Consider the following 20,692-nt stretch of genomic DNA (forward strand, 5'->3'; position numbering starts at 1 on the left):
CGAACTCTTCGCGTACTGAAGGAACAATACGAGACTTCGCTTAAAGATTTAATCTCCCAAAATGAGAAACTTGTTCAAAATAATATAAGTCTTTCTGTGAAGAAGAATCAGTTTCAAGAACAATATAGTCAATTGAAGAATTCCCATGATGTTCTTAAGAAAAAGAACAAATCTCTTTCTTCTGAAGAAAAGAAGATTCGATCTCGCCTCAGTGGTTCAGTTGGTGATGGATTTGATAAGGCTATGGAAAGTATGAAGGACAATACCGTTGCTCTTTCTAATTTCTTCCAAGGTAGTCAGCTAGAGTTGACTGCCTTAATATGATTTATTGGTATTTCTCCGCACAATGTTGATTTAAAAGTTTCTTATTTATGGCTATTTATTATTTTTTGTAGATTCTGAAAGATTGTACCAGTCTGTTGTTACTCAATTGAAGTCTGAATTATCCAAGGTTCGCAAAGAATGTGCGAATCTGGAAATATCTCGTGGAAATCTTAAGCTCTCTCTTTCTGCTTCTCGAAGCAGAGCGCGAAGAAGGTTCGCATATCAGAAGAATTTTTTAGAGGTAAATTCTAGAAATCTTGAAAGAGCTGCTATTCACAAAGGTCATTCTAGTTCCCAATCTGTTATTGACGGAATTCTTAAGAAATTCTCTCCCAGCAGTAAAACTCCCCGTATGCAACGTGAGTGCGGATGAAGAATATCCTGAACCAGATAGTGATTATGAGTTTTTAAGTGATGATGAAAAGGATGAAGATGAAGAAGAAAATCAGCAAGATGAAGAGAAGTCTGCTGTGAGGTCATTCCTGAGATTGAAAATCCTGGACCCAGTACTAAGATTTGAAAAGTATTTTGAATAAGATGCTGCTGATGAGCATTCTTGATTTCCTTTCTTTATTTTGACGGATTTTGAACCTTCGTATTTCAGATTTATTTGTTTTAAGGAAGATAATACATCGTTATTTTAATTCCCATACTTGCCTATTATTATCTTTCTTGTAAGAAACAATTGTGCGCATTTATCATTAGTTTATTTAATTTACTTGTGAGGTCTAATTTTTCCTTCCTATGTAAAGGTATTATCTTGCCCCATTCTTGTGCGACGAGATCGCAGGCGGTCTTTGCATTTTAGTACATCGACCCATTGATCTCGTCTTATCTTTTTCGCTTGTATTATTTTCTCTTCAGGTTTGTCGCATAAATATCACAAGTCTTAATACTCCCTTGAGTAAAAGCCTTTTGACATTTATGTTTTTTGACACAATTCAGCTCCCTAATGGAGGGTGCCGTCCTTATCTTCCCCCTGGTTGCCCTTTCAAAGAAGCTTACCTCTATCGGGTTAATATTATGGCTCTTCCCATCCAGTTATTCAACAACCAGTTGATTTCGCAGTCTCGCATATACTACTGATAAAGTTTATGACAGCAAGACCGCACCCTAAGTGTGGTATCTTCGGACCGAGTGCATCATAGTCAGGACTTGTCAAGAGTGGCAAGGTACGCTCCAGACGCCTCGGGCACTCTTGCCTCAACCGTGTACCTCGGAGCCCTGATCGAGTTTCTACACTCTTTGGGAGAGCCTTTCTCACATTAGGCTCTCAATATAAGATTACCATATTAGACTGAAAATTCAAGGTATCTCTCCCGGATGGGCATTATCGTTTAATTCTCACCCCAAATCTCCACAACTCAAGTTCCGGGGTCGGTATAGCCTTCCCTTGAGACATGCCTTCTAGGTCTTTCCAATTATGACGTGCGATAGGTCTTACTATATTGCCTCTTGCATATGAGCGAACTAGGGTGCACGCCACATTCGGATTCCTAGCCAATCTGATAATAAATATCATTTTCTGTAGCGTTGTATCAAGGTATTATTTGCTTTTATAGAATTTCATAACTTTCAAGCGAAATATTCACATTACAGACTTGTTCAAAAATATGATCTTGCAGATTTTTAACTGTTTATCCATGCGAGTTAATTCGCAAGTGACTATGAATAATATTTTTTCAAGAACTGCCCATTCCAAGGTCGATCTAATTTACGACCTGTATTTCATCCTTCAGGATCCATTAATTCATAGGCTCCTTCTCCAACTATTCTTTTTATTATATAAGGTTCATCCCAGCTTTTCTCCAATTTTCCATCTTTTCCTTTTTGATACACTGGAATTTCGCGTAGTACTAATTTTCCCGGTTGGAATTCTCTTATTTTAACACGCTTGTTGTATTCTCGAGCTAGTCTTTTTTGATAATTTTCCATGTGCTGTAAAGCGACTTCTCTTACTTCCTCCAAATCATCCAATTTTGTTAAGATCAAATCCGTACTTAAATTCTTTTCCCAAGCTTCTCTCTTTGTGGTAGGAATGATAACTTCTATTGGTAGCACTGCCTCTACTCCATATGTCAAACAGAAAGGCGACATTCATGTTGCTTCTCTTCTTGTAGTTCTGTAAGCCCATACTACATTATGTACTTGTTCGCACCATCCTTTGTTGTGCCCTTCTAACTTTTTCTTCAGGTTGTCTGCGATTGTTTTATTTGTAGCTTCTACTTGTCCATTACTTTGAGGATATAAAGGAGTAGATTTTCCACTTTGAATTTTGAATGCATTGAGCAGCATTGTTATATTCTCGCCTTCAAACTGCTTCCCATTCTAACCTAAACGAATTCTTTTAAAACAAATCGATGATTAGGTTTCTTTCAAGGAGGCATATTTATATAATAGATTAATCGTCGAAATATTGTTTTTTTTTTTAAACAACGATGAACCGTGTTGAAATCGGTGATGGAGAAAATAAAAATCAAAGACAGGGGACGACAGAGAAGGAGAAAAAAAGAGAAGGTTAAAATAGGAAAGGGTATTTTAGTATTTCCATAGAAACTATCGGATGGGCATCCCAATTATTTTTTATATCCCCAATTAGGCGTTGTTTATGATTTGCACTGATCCCTTTTTTATTTTTTTCGCATTTTATAAGATTTAAATTCGTTCGAAATGCCTTCTATCCATGAATTCACCCTGTTCGGCTGTGGAAGCAAGCAACCAGTGAAGCTCAGTTAACCAAATTTATTGTCGGGAGAAAGTAGATTAATCATTTTCGCTCGACATTACCGTTACTGTTTTCTCATTTTCATGGATAATATAAACTTAAGAAATGCATAATATATTGGATCTGACTTTTCTGATACTATCACATGCTTCTTATCTTGGACAAAGTTGCAATAAATCCTGGTATCTACAGAAGTTGGTGCATTTTGAATCGAGGTTAGGTAGATCCCCACATTGCTGGATTCAATTCTGAATCTTAGAGTGGACTTTCACATTGTAAATCACATCAATTCATATGGAAATATTAGACAAACTAAGAAGAAGAAATGAAGCTAGTAGAGTTGGTAATTACCGAGCTAAATGCAATAGGACTTCTTACAACATGTTCTCCATCATACCATTCTATTGACCCGAACGCTTCCTTCTTCTCGGTGACCGGAATCTTTAGCTTCGACTCGAATGTGATTTCGTAAGCCAAACTAGTCTTATCTTTAGTAAACACAAGTTTGGTTGGGGAAACACTGGTCTTAACAAATGATGTTCTACCTCTAATCCTGACATTGTAAACAGCATTCACTGAACTCCCAACATTGGTAACAACTCTTTTATACTTCAATTTTTCTGTTTTTCCAAAAACAACAGAAAATGATGGATAATTGAGATCACCGGGACCGTTAGATGACTTGATCGTCTCGCAATCGACCTTCTTATCCTTGGCAAAGAGAGACATCTGTTCTGTGCTGTACCCAATTGAGCACAAGAAAGCTTCGTAATCACTAGGAGAGATGTCGTACACTAAACCTGGATTTAGAGCTTTGTTTGGGTTCACATGTCCAGACCCATGCTGAAATGGTGTTGAGAAATTGTTGGTTGCAAAATCAGTAATGTGCCTTCCCGAGTTGTCGATATTGTAAGCAGTTGTCATGAGAGCGGATTTGATTGCAGCTGGAGACCATTTAGGATAAGCACTCCGAAGCAGCGCAGCCAGACCGCTCACATGAGGACATGCCATGGATGAACCAGAAATTATATTGAACTCTTCCGAATTGGCTGGGTCTGCACCAAATCCTGTCCAAGCAGCCAAAATATTTATCCCCGGTGCAATAACATCTGGTTTGAGAATCTCTGGTACTACTTGACTCGGACCTCGACTAGATAGCGACGCAACTCTTGGAGCAGAAGATGAAGATGACCCAGTAACCATTCCTCGGAATTTGATTGTTGCGGTAGGTCTTTGCCCGTTTGAATATTCTTTATTCATGTACTCAATGATCTTAGACCCAGAGCTAAGGCTCACTTCAGTTGCTGGAATCGGATAAGCCCGAGCGCGCAATTCACCTTCATTCGGATCAATTAGAATCATTCCAGCACCACCGGCGGTTTTGACTGCAGTCCCTTGATCTGCTGCGTTAGTGTCATAGCCAACATAACAAACAACAATTTTACCAGAAACATGTGTGGAATTCAGTGATCCTCCTGAGCAATATCTATCGGTTTTGTTACGAAGCGAGTAAACTACTTCCGCATATGCACCGGATTGCTGGTTCAGTGGATCGCCGGAGTACAATGAAGCCCCTGGAAATACTTGACCATCGCCTAAAACCAAATCGGCTGGAAATTCTCTATCAATTGTAGATGCTCCAACATTCAGCATCCATGGTGCGAGATTATCAACACTCATCGGAGCAGGTCCATTATTTCCAGCGGCACATGAAACCAAAATTCCTTTCTGCATAGCACCAAAAGCTGCAATGGCAATCGAATCGTCGTAATATTTCATGGATTGGCCAGGGCCCAACGATAAGGAAATTATATCAACACCGTCTGCCACAGCTTGATCCATACCAGCTATTACATCCGAAGTAACAATTCCAAATGTCCAACTAACCTTGTAAGCAGCAATTCTAGCTTTAGTTGCCATACCTTTCACTACTCCGACAGCAAATTTCCGAAACCCAGCATTCGAAACAACAGAACCAGCTGCAATTGATGCACAATGTGTACCATGTCCGTGAGTATCTCTTGGCGATCTTGATTCTGTGCCATCTGCATCAACTGGCATTCCCATTGCCTCTTCATATCCTTTGTAATAAACACGAGCACCGATAATCTTCCGGTTACAAGATGTTTCAGGAAAATCAGGTCCCGTCTCACAAATACCTTTCCATTTCTCTGGCACCGGACTGTAACCCGAGTCATTAAAACTTTTCCGTTCCGGCCAGATCCCGGAATCTATAACTCCTATTATGACATTCTCCCCATGCTTTGAGCTACGCCAAAGACCAGAATGATCATTCAGACCAAGGAACTGTGGTGTACGAGTAGTATAGATCCGGTGAGTACGCTCAGGTGATATAGACACAATACCGTGGAGACTTCGGAGATGTGAAGCTTGAGAAGGTGTTAGCCTCGCAGCAAAACCATGAATAGCATGGCTGTAAGTATAAATAATTTCTGGAGAAGGCCGATGAAGGTGACCAGTGCCAAATGATGATGCTAATGGTGAAGGTGGGAGGGATTGGAGTGTTGAAGTATACCAATCTAGATGAGTGTTGAAAATGGAAGGCTTATCTGATTTCGAAACATGTACAATGAAGATCTTTGGTTGTTCATGAGCAAAAGATGAGATGATGATGAATACATTAGATAGAAGAAAAACAATTAATGAACCAGTCCATGGAGTATTCATCTTCTTTGACATTTTTTTTTTCTGGAATAATTCTTAATTTCCTTACTGTTGACAACGGATAAGATAGAAGGAAGAAGACTTGAATGATTTATTTAAAAAAAAGAAAAAAAAAACTGTACATTTGCAATTCCAACAACTTCTGACGTGATTCTCTTTTGTTTACATTATTCACAGAGTCCTTATTTCCGGGCATAGCTAGAAATTCGGAATCCGACAAACGTACGGAACTGCAAACGTAAGGGTATTATTCGGATTTGTAAAAATCAAATTCTTTCAACAATCCGGTTAACGGTTCGTGATGTGGCAGTAGTACGGAATATCATACGTACGTGTATAATTCGATTTAATAATGAGAGTTGAGTATTGAAAATTCAGAACAAATTAACATCTAATATAACGTGTAAAATGACCTGTGTATAAATATACACCACATTAATACATTATCATCAAATAACGCACGGTACAGTGGCCGTTGCATTGGCTAAGAAACTTGTTGTTTTAGGTTCGATCCCTTTTATAAGCATTTGAGAAAGAAAAAAGACTTAAATCCAGTGGTCCTACTTATATATCACTCCCTCCGTCCCTAATTAGATGACATATACCATAAATAACTGGAGTAATAGATTAACATTATTATATGAAATATGTAAAATTTGATATCTATATTTATATTCATTAGATAAGTGTTTTAAAATGCACAAAATTGGTTAAAAGGACCAAAATTAACAATTTTTGGATGAAAAACACTTGTACATTTTGATACTGTTTAAATGGCCAAAAATTAAAAATATACTGTTCAAATAGACAAAAATATAAAAATAACTATGATGTAACCAGTTTCATCCTACCAATTTGTCAAAATATTTTTAATTCGGAAAATGGGTCATTTGTCAAAATATTTTTAAATCACGGTTCAAATGGACGGGTAAAAAATAGTTTGGGTGAAATGGCCAGAAAAAAAAAATAATAAGGATGAAACTGGTTTCATCCTAGCTTAAATTTAAAAAATAGCAAGGATGAAACTGGATACATCCTGTGTAAATTAAAAATAAGAAAAAATATTTGAAAATGGGCACGATGAAACTGGTTACATCCTGCCTATTTTTACATTTTTGTCCATTTAAACAGTATCAAAATCTAACTGTCCATTTCACCTAGGAATTGTTGATTTTGGTCTTTTTAACCAATTTTGTGTTTTTAATTTATATTAGAATGCATCCAGTTTCATCCTTGGTATTTTTTAAATTTAAGTCGCGATGAATCCAGTTTTATCCTTGCTAAAATCGTTCCACCCAATGAAACAATCCTTCGAAAAACACTAGGTTCTTGCAAGGTATTTCAAAAGCCATGTTCCTTGTTTTCCATGAATTTAACTGTAATGAGTAGACATGGATATAACTATAAGGGTACAGAAAAACATACACGGCGAGTTTATAATCCCCAGTTTTCAAATCATAACCAAAACCATAGCTATGCAGTGGATGTCCTGGTTGTGATGGTGGTGTGGGCGTTATCCTGTAGTTTTTAGTAAAAGGATTCCAAATGATCGATAATATCTCCCTTAGATGATTGATAGCAAACCATACCGTTACAAGAACCTATAACTGTATTACCTTTATGTCCCAATGGATAAGAAATCTGAACAAGCTTGTTATATAATGTTGATGCATCCGACGATAATGAATCGTAATCAAGATAAAATATCTTTTCAGGAGAGCCAATTAAGATACCATCGTTATGATTCTTCAAAGAGTAATCAAGTTGGAGTTTAGCGAAACTAGTGGTTTTGAAAAATTCGTTCCGAGACTTGCATACACACCTGAATCTTAAGAGATATTTAACTGGTAAGATCCTTCGGATATCAATGATGTCTTCTGGAAGACTAACACCTTCCGAAATATTGTTGATCATACTTTCATCATTTTTCTTCGTTTCTTGATTCATTATTTCCGTTTGTTCTTGGTACTCACAGCACTCACAGAACTCAACTTAAATAAGTTAGCAACATCCTTCACTCTGCTCAAGTGCTCAGTCGGTGTCCATCACTCTGCATATTCACCGTAAAGGTACATATAATCAATCACCGCCACCATAAAAATATTGACTATTGTTTCTATATATCGAACTAAGATGACTCATGAATTACAGGCTCTCAAGTAAGATAGAAAATTTCAAAAGGAAGAACTAAACCTTTTGTAGCAAATACTAGAATTTCTTCATATCCTGATCTTAAGGTATAAAATTAACAAAGATAACTTGTTGTAATGGTAGTCATTAATGACCATATACAAAATCGGAGTTGGGGATATGGAGTTACGTACCATTGTTGTTCTTCAGTTCTTTCACCAAACTCTCTTGAACGTAATAGGGTAAAAGAGTTTTCTACTATTAGGGTTAAGGTAGTTCAAGCTTTTTAAACCTTAAGAAGAACGATTTTTGGGACCATGGTTTTATTTTGGGTAAAGTCATTAGAAGTAATTCTAGGTCATCCCATATCTAGTTATTTATTTAATACCTAATTTACCTTCTTGATTAATTTTAGGTTATGATTAGTGAATGATTTAGTTAAAAACAATTAGTGAGATTAAATTAAAAGATGGGTTTAGTTGAGTAGAATTATTGAGAGAGTAGAGTTAGAGAAGATGAAGGAGAAAAACATGGAAAATAATTTCTTTTTCCAATTCACTAAGTTTGAGTATTCAAATGATGAAAACTCATCTGATTCTTCATCTTCATCCTCTCCTAGAATATTTGTTAATCTTCAGAATGATCCGGATTTGAACTGGATTTTGAATAGTTCGGTTACTTTATATGAAGAACAAGTAACCGAATTCATCTGAAGCTGTAGTTCGGTTTCCCCGTGAGATGAACAAGTAACCGAACTCATCTGAAAGTGTAGTTCGGTTACTTGTTCCAAACACGCAGGTTACCGAACTCTCCAATAATTTCTAGGAGTTACAGCGTTATGTTCGGTTGGTTCTCAACTAACCGAACTTTGGTGTTCAAAGTTCGGTTGGTTCGCAAACTGCATGCACTTTTGATCTAACCGAACTTTACGTAATATAAGAGTATATAAGTTTACAAAGTTCGGTTCTTTCGCAAACTTGAACCTAACAGCTAACCAACCGAACTCTGAGTTCGGTTTCTGCGATAAAATTGTGAAGTTACCGAACTTAAGAAACAAAAAATATGTGAAGTTCCAACGTCTATTGGATAAGTTCGGTTACTTTGTAGTTTAAAATTTTTTGCGAACAAACCGAACTCTATTGGCTAAGTTCGGTTATTTTGGAACTCAACATAGTGGCCACAACAACACAGTTCGGTTAGACTGGATTTTTTTTCGGTTCTAATGGTGGAGTTCGGTTACTTTGTAATGTTAAATTTTTTTGCGAAACAACCGAAAAGATAGTTCGGTGACTTAGTTTTAAATCCAATTGAACCGAACTGTTCTTCGTGTTCTTCATTTTCAAGAAGTTCGGTTAGTAAACTAGGGTTTTTTGGAAAATCGACCTAACCGAACATGCCTTTGTAACTCCTATTAAAACCCTATTTTGATGATTTCTATTCGATTGAAGCAATCAAAATCAAATTAAAGCGAAGGGTTTGTTGGAATATACCTCCGGAGTAGTCCCATGACAGAATCAGGTTGCGGCTGACGTCTTTTATACTCGATAAAATTATTATGTAACCGAACTTAATTGTGATTGCATTGATGTTGTTACATTTCTTAAATAGGCGGTGGTGGTAGTGGTGGGAGGAGGTGGTGGTGGTAATCGGTGGTTGCTGGTGGTGATAATCGTAGGTGGTGGTGGTGGTAATCAGCGGTGGTGGTGGTGGTGGTAATCGGTGGTTGTTGGTGGTGGTGGTAATCAGAGGTGGTGGGAGGCGGTGGTGGTTATATATATATATAGGTGGTTATTAGGTTGGTTTTAAATTAAATTAGGTTAAGTGTAGGTTAGTCATTTCAACGTTTTAGGATACCCCTTATCACTATAGGGAAGGTGGCCTAATAAAACCATGGTCTCCTCAAAAAAACCATGGTCCGTAAAAAATCATTCCTTAAGAATCCCCTTGCTTAGAAACGAATGGCATAAATGGTCCTCTCTAAATTCTGGAGGCCAGTTGACCCGATATAATAGAACCATTAAGGGGCCAGTTGACTGCAATTAGGGGTGAGGAAAAAGTCCGAAACCGCGGATTTCATCCGTTTCCGTCCGTAAAATTGCAGAAAAACCCAATCCGCAAGATTCATGAGCCGGACATGGATGAGATTCTCAAATCCACATTTTTAACGGATTGGTTACGGTTGGACTTTGAAATCCGCGGATTCACCCGCACCCTAGCTGTTGTACATTACTTTATGTTTGGTTATTCTCATCGGCAGCTCAATCTTTCGTCTACACACGGTATGCTTGATATTTTAGGCTTTGGCCTCTTGAACTCTTTGGGTGTCTATTATCTCTGTTTGCTGGAATCTGAAATGAAAAGCTACTGGATCAGTGGTTGCTTCGTAGACTTAAAATAGTTGGATATTTATGCCTTCCTTGGACCATGTATTGAGCCTAGAATCACACTACTTTCCTCATTCTTATCGTATCTTCAAATACTTTCTTCTTGAGTGAACTATTACTTAAGGCTAATCCTATGGTATTCTAATCTAGCAACTAGATTGACCATCCACGTCAGTTAGGGCAATTTCCTAAGTCCTATGGTATTTCTAATCGAGCAGCGAAACACTGAATATAACAGCGCTGAACCAAACAATGTCACATGATTTTATTTTTCAAATAACTAATCATTACCATTTCTCTCTCCCTCTTTTTCCTCTCTCTCTCCCTCTTTTTCCTCTCTCTCTCCATCACGTTCTCTCTAAACATTTAGTAAAAAGTATAGAACGCTGAATGGTTCAGCGTTAAAGTTACTTTTTGAGCGCAGAACAGTTCAGCATTTCAATTTCGCTGCTAGTTGAACTGCGAGCAAATGCTAGGAGAGAGAAGTCGACAGAAGTAGTGTTAACTTTTTTCCCACACTTTTTTCTTGATTAGAAACACTTTTTGACCAATGTAACATCTCAATCTAGTCCATAGGGGTTAGCCTTAGCAGTGTCATTTAAATCTTAGTGCATTTGCAGTAGTACGTAGGAACTTTGAGATGGGTGCGATTGGCAGGAACTTCATTTTGTTCGGACTATTTTTGGCTGTTGTTCTTATAATTTCTTCTGAGGTTTTAGCTGTTACGGACTTCCATGAAAAAGCACGTAAGTTTTTATGCACTTGAATTTAATATCTATAGAATTAGTTTTTTTTTTTACCTTTTTTTTTTTGTTTCTCCAACTAGGTCCGTTAATCCGCATCCTACCCATATCACACGTTGACCCACGGATATTAAATCCGCGGATGATTGGAGCGGACACAATTGGATTTTCCAAATCCGCAATTTTAACGGATTGGACGCGGGTGACCCTTAATCCACATCCGTCCGTCCGTTGCACACCCCTAACCACAATAGATCTTAGAATCCCGTTTAGAAGCCTAATACAGGGGATTTCTCAATACAAAAGAGGGGCTTCTCCGGTGAACACATCTTCCAGGAAAAAACTCTGAACCCATTGTCAATTGTTTCTCATATCATATTTCATTTGCAGAACTTTTGTTTATCTGCACAAGTTTCACCAGTTGATACTCATAGTCCTAGTATAGTTGATAATTATCCCTCAGATATAGTTTCAGTTCACGTCGATGTTTCTTTTGATCACTTGATTAACTCTATAGGCACTGGTATGGTGTTGTTTTCCATTGCAGAAACTCAATATGCAGTCAAAGGATCATACGCTAATAGAGTAATTGATCTGGAGGCAGAGGAATGCATGGCAGTGCTGGAAGCTTTCAGCTGGATTAAGGAGAAAAACATTCTAGAGATCCATCCCAAAGCTAATGCTGAAGTTGTCGTGTAGTCCATAACATCTGATAATTTCCAAATCAGATGGAAAATTATCATCTCATTAGCAGTATCAAAAGTTTAGTATCTTCTTTTAAATTCTGTAAAATCTCTCAAGTTAAAAGAGATTTCAATAATGTTGCTGATATTATATTAAAGCATGTTAGGAGAGACAAACTCATGCTAGAAGAATACATGGATTTCTCTTCATGGGTTAACTCTATTTTACAGTACTATGTGCCGGAAACAATTTCAGTTTAACTAAGAAAAAAAGAGGGGCTTCTCTGAGATATCCAATGACTAGGGACTTGGTTCTGGGGTATCGTAACGTATAGTATATGTCGAAGATACCTTCCATCAATTACACATAAACAATATAAAAAATCTAACTCTACCAACAACAATCAAAAATCAATCATCATCAACTCAACCAAGAAAATGTAAATGAGTTGTTGCACAATTTCAAACTAATTCCTTAATTTTAATACAACAAATTCACTCTTTTTTTGTTATTATTTTTTTTATTTGAAAGAAATTAGAATCACTCAAATAAGATTAAAAAAAAAAGATTGCGGTATCAACGATGGCTAGGATTCAGACCAATTTTAAAAGTAATTATATTTTCTTACTATGTACGAATAGGAAATGAAAAACTTCTAGCCTTAACTAGTTGAAAAATCAAGTTTTTTTCCAAACATCTTTGACGGTTGGGTTGTAAATCATCGAACATAGCTGTAACCTATGTTTTTGAAAAAAATTCGCATTCCTAGCCGTGAAAGGTTATTCGCAATAATAAATTTATAAATTTCAACGTACAGGGACATTTATGGTCTAATTTTTTGCCGCTATTTGTATTTTTCCGATATTTATAAACGGCTAAGTTATTTTCATTACAACCTGGAAGTAACACATATATACAAGCGGTTTAAAAAATAATCTACCTAGCTGTAAATGGATTACAACAGGTTTTTCCCTAATTTTACCCATCATCTTCTTAGCCATAAATAATGTATCAGTAGAGTTCTAAGTGCGAACCTGGTCGTAAACTGGACTAAAAAGCTTAAAATATTCATTCATCCTTACAATAATTTGTTTGATGCGTAATATAAATATCCATCCACCTCAAAATTTTCACATAAGAATCAATATTCTTTGTTGGGTGAATCAAATTTTGGATTTTTCCAAAAAACATAAATTACTTTTTTTCTTCTACTTCTTCCCTCCAATTCTTTTATCACTATAAATAAAAAACATCATTCTAATCTGGCAACTAAAATTAAATTAACTATCCTAATTAAATCATAAATACTAAATAACTAAAGATAACTTATCCATTCTAAAAAGAAATGGATATGGGGCTTTTGGATTTACCAACAAGTGACCATATTTTCTCTGGCATTACAGTTGCATCTTTTCTGATGGCTCCACCCAAGTAAATCTAAAGGATATAATTAAACTATCTAAACATTCAAGATAAACAAGATGTAAAGAACATGAAAAGTAAAGATTAACACAAGCATATAGCGTGGTTCGGCCATGAAGACCTACGTCTACGGGAAGAAGATGTATTTTTTATTGATTATAAGGTCTTACCCTTGAAAGAGCTACAAATATCACTCAGATTTCTTACTCTTTCTCTATCTAGATCTCTCTCAGGAATTCTCTGTAGAAAGACCATCTAATAATACCTAAGTTGTCCATCTCCTTCTACATGGACTGGTATTTATAGGGAAACTAAGCTCGTGACGGTCTGGCCTCGTCGAGATGGGGGAGTCTTCTTTCATCGTCTTCGTTGCGTCGGGTGAATTCTATAATGTCCCTCGTGATGGCTTGCTGGGTTCTCCTCCCGAAATGTCTTGCTCTACTCGCCATTGTGTAGCTCTTCCTTGGAGAACCTCGTGTTGCATTACCTCTGGGTTGTAGTATAGATCGTCCGAGCTTTCCATCACGATGTAGATCCTATCTTATCTCTTCATTAAATGCGGTCCTCCTTTTTAGACTTGACCGTCTGAGCAGATTAGACTGCTTCTTACACGCGTCATTCATGTGACGCTTGTAGCAGGTGTCTCGATTCAGACGAAATCATCTTTTCACCAGATGATTCGGTGCTTCTACCTTATCATCTCATCATGATATCATCTCTTGAGATGTTGACACGTGGCAATCGGGTGATTTACCCTCACAAGCATGACAAGTACTTCTTCCCGAATTGAAAGCCCTTACACGAGGCTACTTGTTTTAAGGACTTCTCAAATTCCAGAGGGGATTCTTTAGGATTATATCATCTAGTATTCGGTTAGGGAGAGTTATAACACCTAATAAATGTCTAAGTTACACTTAAATTTAAAATATACCATATTATCCTTATCTTTATATTAAAAACTTAAATGACGCAACAATTAACTAATAATTGAAAAATCCTATTTTTGTTATTGTTGTTGGTGTTTGAAATAGGTTAGATTTTTTCCAAATAAGTTCGAAAAAAAGTTATTTCCAAACCACTTACATCTAATTTATAGGCCAATTTCCAGGCAGTAGATTAATCTTTTCGTGTTTTACATGTAAAAATTAGATTAATTTAATCATGGGGTAAAAAATTGTTACGTCCGGAAACTTTTTTACCGATCTGGTCGTAGATAGTTCTTACATTTAGAAAAATAGAACTCCCAGCTATGACTGGTTTAAATAATTTTTACGGCTGTGAATTTTCCTTGCAGACCTGGCCGTAAAAATAGGCCTGATAGCACGTAGTTTCAGTGCCAACTAAATATATGTTCCAAAAAGAAAATGTACCTCTTGCAAGAGTGTAAAGTAACTATTCAATGAAAATCAGAGAAGGCGCTTACATGTTGCAGCAAATACAAGGCCCCCGTAAACTTGTACAAATATACTACTTCCGAGTTTTGTCTAACATATATTGGTAGATTACAAATTTTAATTGTCTATTTAAACAAGAGAAATTCAAATTCCAAAGTAACCTTTTCGGCATATATTATTATTTATTTCGTACATGTATATGCATCATCGAAAGTAAATTCATGATTTTGTTATTATTAAATATTAGAGAACAACACATGAAAAATCCTTTATAGCCATTAAAATTTAAAAAACCTGGCTAGTTTGGGACCTAGGACCATTATTTGGGGACTATGACTATAAGACAAAAAAAATATTTTGAAGTAAAATGGATAACCCCGTATCCAACTTTTTTACTAACGGGCAAAATTATCCCTAATTAATTATTGCTAATTTGGATGATTAAGTGATGTTTAATCAAGTTAACTCTGAAATCAACTATCATTAATTCATCATCAAAACTTTAAAAAAAAAACTCGACGCAGAATTGGTAGATGTTAGTGTGGTTATAGACCGATTCTTGGTTAAGTTTTTTCAGTTGACGAAAATAACCCAGAATCGGTAAATGTTACTTACTATATAAACCGATTGTAAGGAAGGGAATTGAGGCTGTACATGTAGACCGATTATGCTGCAACATACATGCAAATTCTAGTTTTTCTCCGTCTATTTTGATGAACCAAAATCACGGACTACCCTATTCCAAAAGTACCGACTACATAATATAATGTTGTTTCATGGGAAGCAATTAGTCAATCACCTACTAAATAATTATTACTCCCCCCGTACCACATATATAGGCGGAGGTATGATAGACGCATTTATGTGTCTAATTTGTCCCAATTGTTTATATTGTTAGTGCTCGATCTTGTACTTATTTGGTTATTTTATGTCTTTGTAGGTGTTTTTGGAGAAATAAGCTTTTGCGGCGAAATTGGCTCAAAATGTGGCATTTGAACCTCCGTAGATAACGTACCAGAAGCACCCCAGAAGTATGTTGGAAGCACCCCAGAAATACCCCGGAGGAACCCTGAAAAAGTGCTGAAAATATCCCAGAAAAATTACTATTTGCACCCAAGGGGAAAGTGTTATTCGGACTCTCACTATGGATAAGGGGTAACCCAATTCGGACATGTGCTAAAGGGGCACCAGAACTGGATAAGGGGGAGGTCACCTTCTGGCAGGCCTGGAAAAGGGTATAGAAATTATGCGCAGAAAAACGGGGGCCTACAGTAATACCGCAAGTGCACGGTCGTCAGTTGTAGCTCGTGCAAGTACGGGTCGATCCACAGAGATCGGGTGTGTTTTGGAAGTGTTCTAGCTAATTGGGTTCCTAAATTGCTATTGGGCTATGAAGCCTTTTGGCTTAAATTGGGCTTAATGGGTTTGTTTCAATAAAATGAACTGAGTTTGGGCTCAGTTAGTCTTTGAAGTGCAAATGGGCTTTGGTCTTAAACTTAGGCTTTTGATTAAGCCTGAATTGGATTGGGTCTTAACCTTAACCTAAACTGGGCTTTGAGCCTTAGTGAAATGGGCCTCAGTGAACTAAACCTTGGGCTTTTGTTTTAGTCAAGAATCTGGGCCTTTGGGCTTCACTGATTTGAACTTGGGCTCAGTTGGACTTTGGACTCAGTTGGACTTTGGACTCAGTTGGCTGCAGGAGCTGGACTTGGCAGGAGAAGAAGTGACAACAGCAGCAGCATCCTTGGCAGCAACCTTGGCAGCAGCAACTCAGGCTTGGCAGCAACAGACAAGGCAGCAGCAGCTTGGCATCAGCATCAGCAGCAGCAGGGGAAGCAAATAGTAATGCAGCAGTGCAATGCAGCAAGGCAAGTGGCAGCAGAGTGGAGCTGCAGCAGGAGAAAGGAAGCAGCACCAGGTAGCAGGCCTAGCAGCAGCAGCAGCAGCTTGGCAGCAGCAACTCAGCAGCAGGCACCAGTAGCAGCAGTACTGCAGCTACACAGCAAGGCCAAGGAAGGCAACAGCAACAGAGTTGCAGCAGCCAAGTGCAGAGGCAGTGGGAAAAGAAATGCAACAGAGTTGCAGCACTAGAAGTAAATCAGCAAATAAACATGGAAGTAAAACAGTGACAGAAACAAAGAACAAAGCAACTACAAGCATAAAACAGTGCAAGATGAACCAAGGCCTAAGCCAAGGGCAGGGATGTGGTGAAGAAACTGAAAAGAAGCAATACTAGGCAGAATACAGGCATTCAAATAGAATGGGTTGAAAACTAGCTTGCTATGAGCACTAGTTTCTCCCAATGCTCAATCAAAGTGCAACCTAAGCATACACAGGGAATGACAAGAAAATCAGCTTGCTTTAAGCACTGATTTCTTCCATTACACAATCAGCACAAAGCTTCTAAGAAATCTAGCCTAGCATTCCTTCAAATGACAGTAAAACAAACATGACAGGAACATTTAACAGTGAAAAACATTAACAATGAACATCAAGCATAGCAGCTAATTGAACTAAAAAAGAAAACAACATTAACAGAACATAATGAACATGGATTGGAAGCAAGGTGACAAACTAAAACATGGTAACACTGAAATTAAAAGAAAACAACAACAATAACCTCACAGTAACAGTTAACAGTGGATGAAACAAGAGCAAAATATGAACTGAACATGGAAATTAACAGGACTTGAAAGTCCTGGATGTTGGCTAACCCAAACATCCAGGACTATCCAGACCTCAAGTAAAACAAAATTTTTACTTGAGGTCAGCGGCGCCAAAAACTTGGTGGGTTTTGAAAACAACCTACAAACTGACCTGCAAGTGCACAGGGTCAGTTGTAGCTAGTGATGGGAAGAAAGGGTTTGTCCACAGGGACTTGGAGGGGGCTATTGAAGTTTTCTAAGCTAAAGTTATCTAAACAAGTAACTAAGTGGCAGTGAGATAGTGACAGTTACAATGGCAATGAGCCAAAGGCAGTGAAGTAAAGAATGAAGGCACTAGGGTCTTTGAATCCACTACTTGATCCTAAGCTAAGGCAGTACCTACTCAAATCATTGTTCTTGTTTCATTTCAGGGAAGATCATAATGGATGATTTTCTTGGCTAATCTTTACTCACTTGCCCCTAGCATCAGCTGTCTTCTTACAGCACAGCTGATCACAGGTTTGTTGTTCAAGAAGCTATCTATCACCCTAAGACAGTTAAACACAGTCCTTCAAATGGACTGAATTCTTAGCTACCATCATTCTTTCACCCCTAGAATCAGTTGTCTTCTTACAGCACAACTGATCACAGATGCATTCACTCAAGTAGATATTATCAGTCCTATGACATTTAAGCACTACAAAAACAATTAACATGATCATGGATTAACCTAGCATACAATTCAAGAGTATCATCTAGCCCCTAGCATATGAAGTTAGAACATATTGAAACTAATTAACAACTGGAATTGAAGTTGAACTAGAACATTGAACTGAAACTAAAATTGAAATTAAACTGAAATTAACAGGACATTGAAATTAAACTGAAATTAACCCAAGTAGGGGGTATCTCGGCTAACCAAGAACACCCCCTACACATACAACACCCCCTCTATTTATACCCAAAAATATGAATTAGGGTTCCATATGTTCTTCCCCAAAAAATCCCCTAAAACAGTAAAATTAGGGTTACACAATTTTTTTACCTAATTTCTCTGATAATTGCTCCCTCACTTCGACCCATGCTTGTACTTCGCCTCCTGCTCCTCTCCGTGCTTCTCATGCCCTAAACCTAGTTGTTCCAACAAACCCTAATCTAGGTCAGTGAGATACAGTTGGGGGTTAGGTGGAACAATTAGGTTCTAGGGAGATGGGGTGATGTTGTACAGAATGGTATGGTGGTGGTTTGGTGGCTGTTGCAGGAGGGTTGGTGACGACAGTTGCAGGGAGAGGTGGTTTTGCAGCAGGGTAAGGTGGAGAAGAAAGAGGTCGACTGAGTTTGGGGTAGGGGGCGTTTGGTAGAGGTGTAGGGTGTTTGGTACTGTAGTGTTGAGCGGTTTCAGCGAGGGATGACGTTTCGCGATCTGGTCTGTGGGATGTGACGATGGTAGGTGGATCCAACGGTGAGATGGGAGGCTGTGGGTAGCGACCGTCGGATGGAGGAATGCAACGAAAAGGACGGCCCAAGATGGAGATGGGCGTTGCGATGTAAAGCGGGAGCTTCGGAGTTTGATGTGCGATGATGGAGCGACCGTATGATGCTGAAATGCTTCGATCTGACGGCTGAAATCCGAGACGGGCTTGGATAGTGGAAATGGGTTTGAGAAAGGGCTTTGGGCCTTGGGTATGCCAATCCCATATCTTCTTTAAGGACAATTCTTCTTCTTCAAGCCCATTCCTAGCCTCTTGGTCTTGTGCACAACATTCTTCGCGGCTTCCTTGTGTAATTCCTCCCGGCTTTTCACCACTCTTCAGCTCTTTTCCGCTCCGCAAGTTATCCAGACTTTATTTATTACCTAAAAATGCAAAATTAAGTAAGAAAAATATTTATTCTTGAAAACAATGAAAATACAGAATATGGGATAAAATGTAGAATTAATGCACAAAAGATGAGTTAAATGCCAAGAAAAATATATAGAAATATGCACTTTTTAGCACTCATCACCTTCACCGTTTGAAAACAAATTTTGGCGGGAAAATTTTCTTTCACCAGACAGATTTAGGGTTGGATTTTCGGACGAGTTTTAATGAGATTAAATCACTGATTCTCATGGGATGGACGTGATATGGATATACAATTCTAGTATGGATGATTTCATGGGCTTAATTTGGCTAGAATATCCGGGAGAAGCAATCAAAGTTAAAACAGAGAGACGTGTCCTGTTGTGCACTTTCAAAGATTTTGTGGAGATTTTGGGAGAGTTTTACGCTGGATAATCATGTATTTGGTCCTGTTCAAGTCATAGGAAGAGTTTGGTGGCTATTTTATAGCTAACAGACGCGTACAAACACTGACAGAGGTGATTATTGTTTCAACGGCATAGAAGAAAAAAAAGAGATTCTATCGGGATTTCTTTGAGCTGTGAAGTATATAAGAGGTGGAGAGAAGTTAGAAAAGGTTTTATCAAGAGTTTGGGGTCGAGACAGAGCCAGGAGGAGCGAAGAAGAAGGAGTAGCAGCAATGTTCACCTGCTGCTGCTGCTGGCATTAAAAAGCTTCAAGAACACGAAGAACAGACTCTCCAGGACAGTCTTATTTTCAGCAGCTTCAGAACAGTCTTATTTTCAGCAGCTCAACATCAGAAGAGAAGTGTCGCAGTTCGCTGCAGTTTTCTGTTGTCGTTCTTTTCTGGACGCGTTTTGTGAGTCTCAGAACTACTATTTTATAACTTTTGATTCTTTTAATCACACTTTGAGCTTTGAATTAATATGTTGAGTGTGTGATTGATATGAATAGCTAAACCCCAATACTGGGATGATGGAGGAAACCGTTCTTTATGCATGAGTAATTTTATTTAATTCTTTTATGACTATTTGCACTATTATGAATGTAATTATGATTTTTATTGATTATTTGTGATTTTGTCTGATGATGTATGCTTAATCCATGAGATTCTTGATGCATCATGCTTATGATTTACATATAATACTTACAAAATCTATTTTTGGCAAAGTAAGAGTCGGTATTTGTTATCAATATAAGCTTTAATTGTTTAGAATTAATAATTGAATTGCATGAGTATAAGAATTGGTGAAATCCTGAGTCCTGGTTCCTTTTGATCCTGTGACAATTTTGTATATATATTTTTTTTTAAATCTATTCAAGTCCGAGCATCGAATCCGTATTTACCGCAATCTTAATATTACAACAAGGTACCAAATCTCTTAGATTAAGAATTTTTTTTTTTTGATTAAATAAATATTCATGACTTTTCCTGTTTTATCCTTATTATATTTCCTATGTTAGAAACATAAACTTAAATATGAGGATAACCAAGCAACATAAATAAGAGTAAAATGGATAAAATCATTTTAAAATTATCACTCCACCTATCTAGTGGTACAAAAATAAAATGTCATATTTGGTCTATATAATGGGTACGAGTGAGTATTAAATTGGCTCTAAGCTACCATGAGGACAATTGGATCATCAAACAAGGTTGTGGTCAATGGGAATGCTGCCATTAATAATAGAGAAATGCTAAGCAAAGCATAATA

General features: G+C 37.5%; 1 protein-coding gene across 1 annotated transcript; it reads right to left on the reverse strand.

Moving 5' to 3' along the window:
* Positions 1-3,178: 3,178 nt before the first annotated feature.
* On the reverse strand, positions 3,179-5,791 carry LOC113319772 (subtilisin-like protease SBT1.4). Its single transcript, XM_026567995.1, has one exon. It carries the CDS (start codon positions 5,747-5,749, stop codon positions 3,362-3,364), a length of 2,388 nt encoding a protein of 795 aa, XP_026423780.1. The 5' UTR covers positions 5,750-5,791; the 3' UTR covers positions 3,179-3,361.
* Between the last annotated feature and the right edge of the window lie 14,901 nt (positions 5,792-20,692).

Source organism: Papaver somniferum, chromosome 1, assembly GCF_003573695.1.
Source record: "Papaver somniferum cultivar HN1 chromosome 1, ASM357369v1, whole genome shotgun sequence".
NCBI lineage: Eukaryota > Viridiplantae > Streptophyta > Magnoliopsida > Ranunculales > Papaveraceae > Papaver > Papaver somniferum.

Coding starts and splice junctions, on each gene's coding strand:
- LOC113319772 (XM_026567995.1), bottom strand. CDS start 5,749: ATGTCAAAGAAGATGAATACTCCATGGACTGGTTCATTAATTGTTTTT.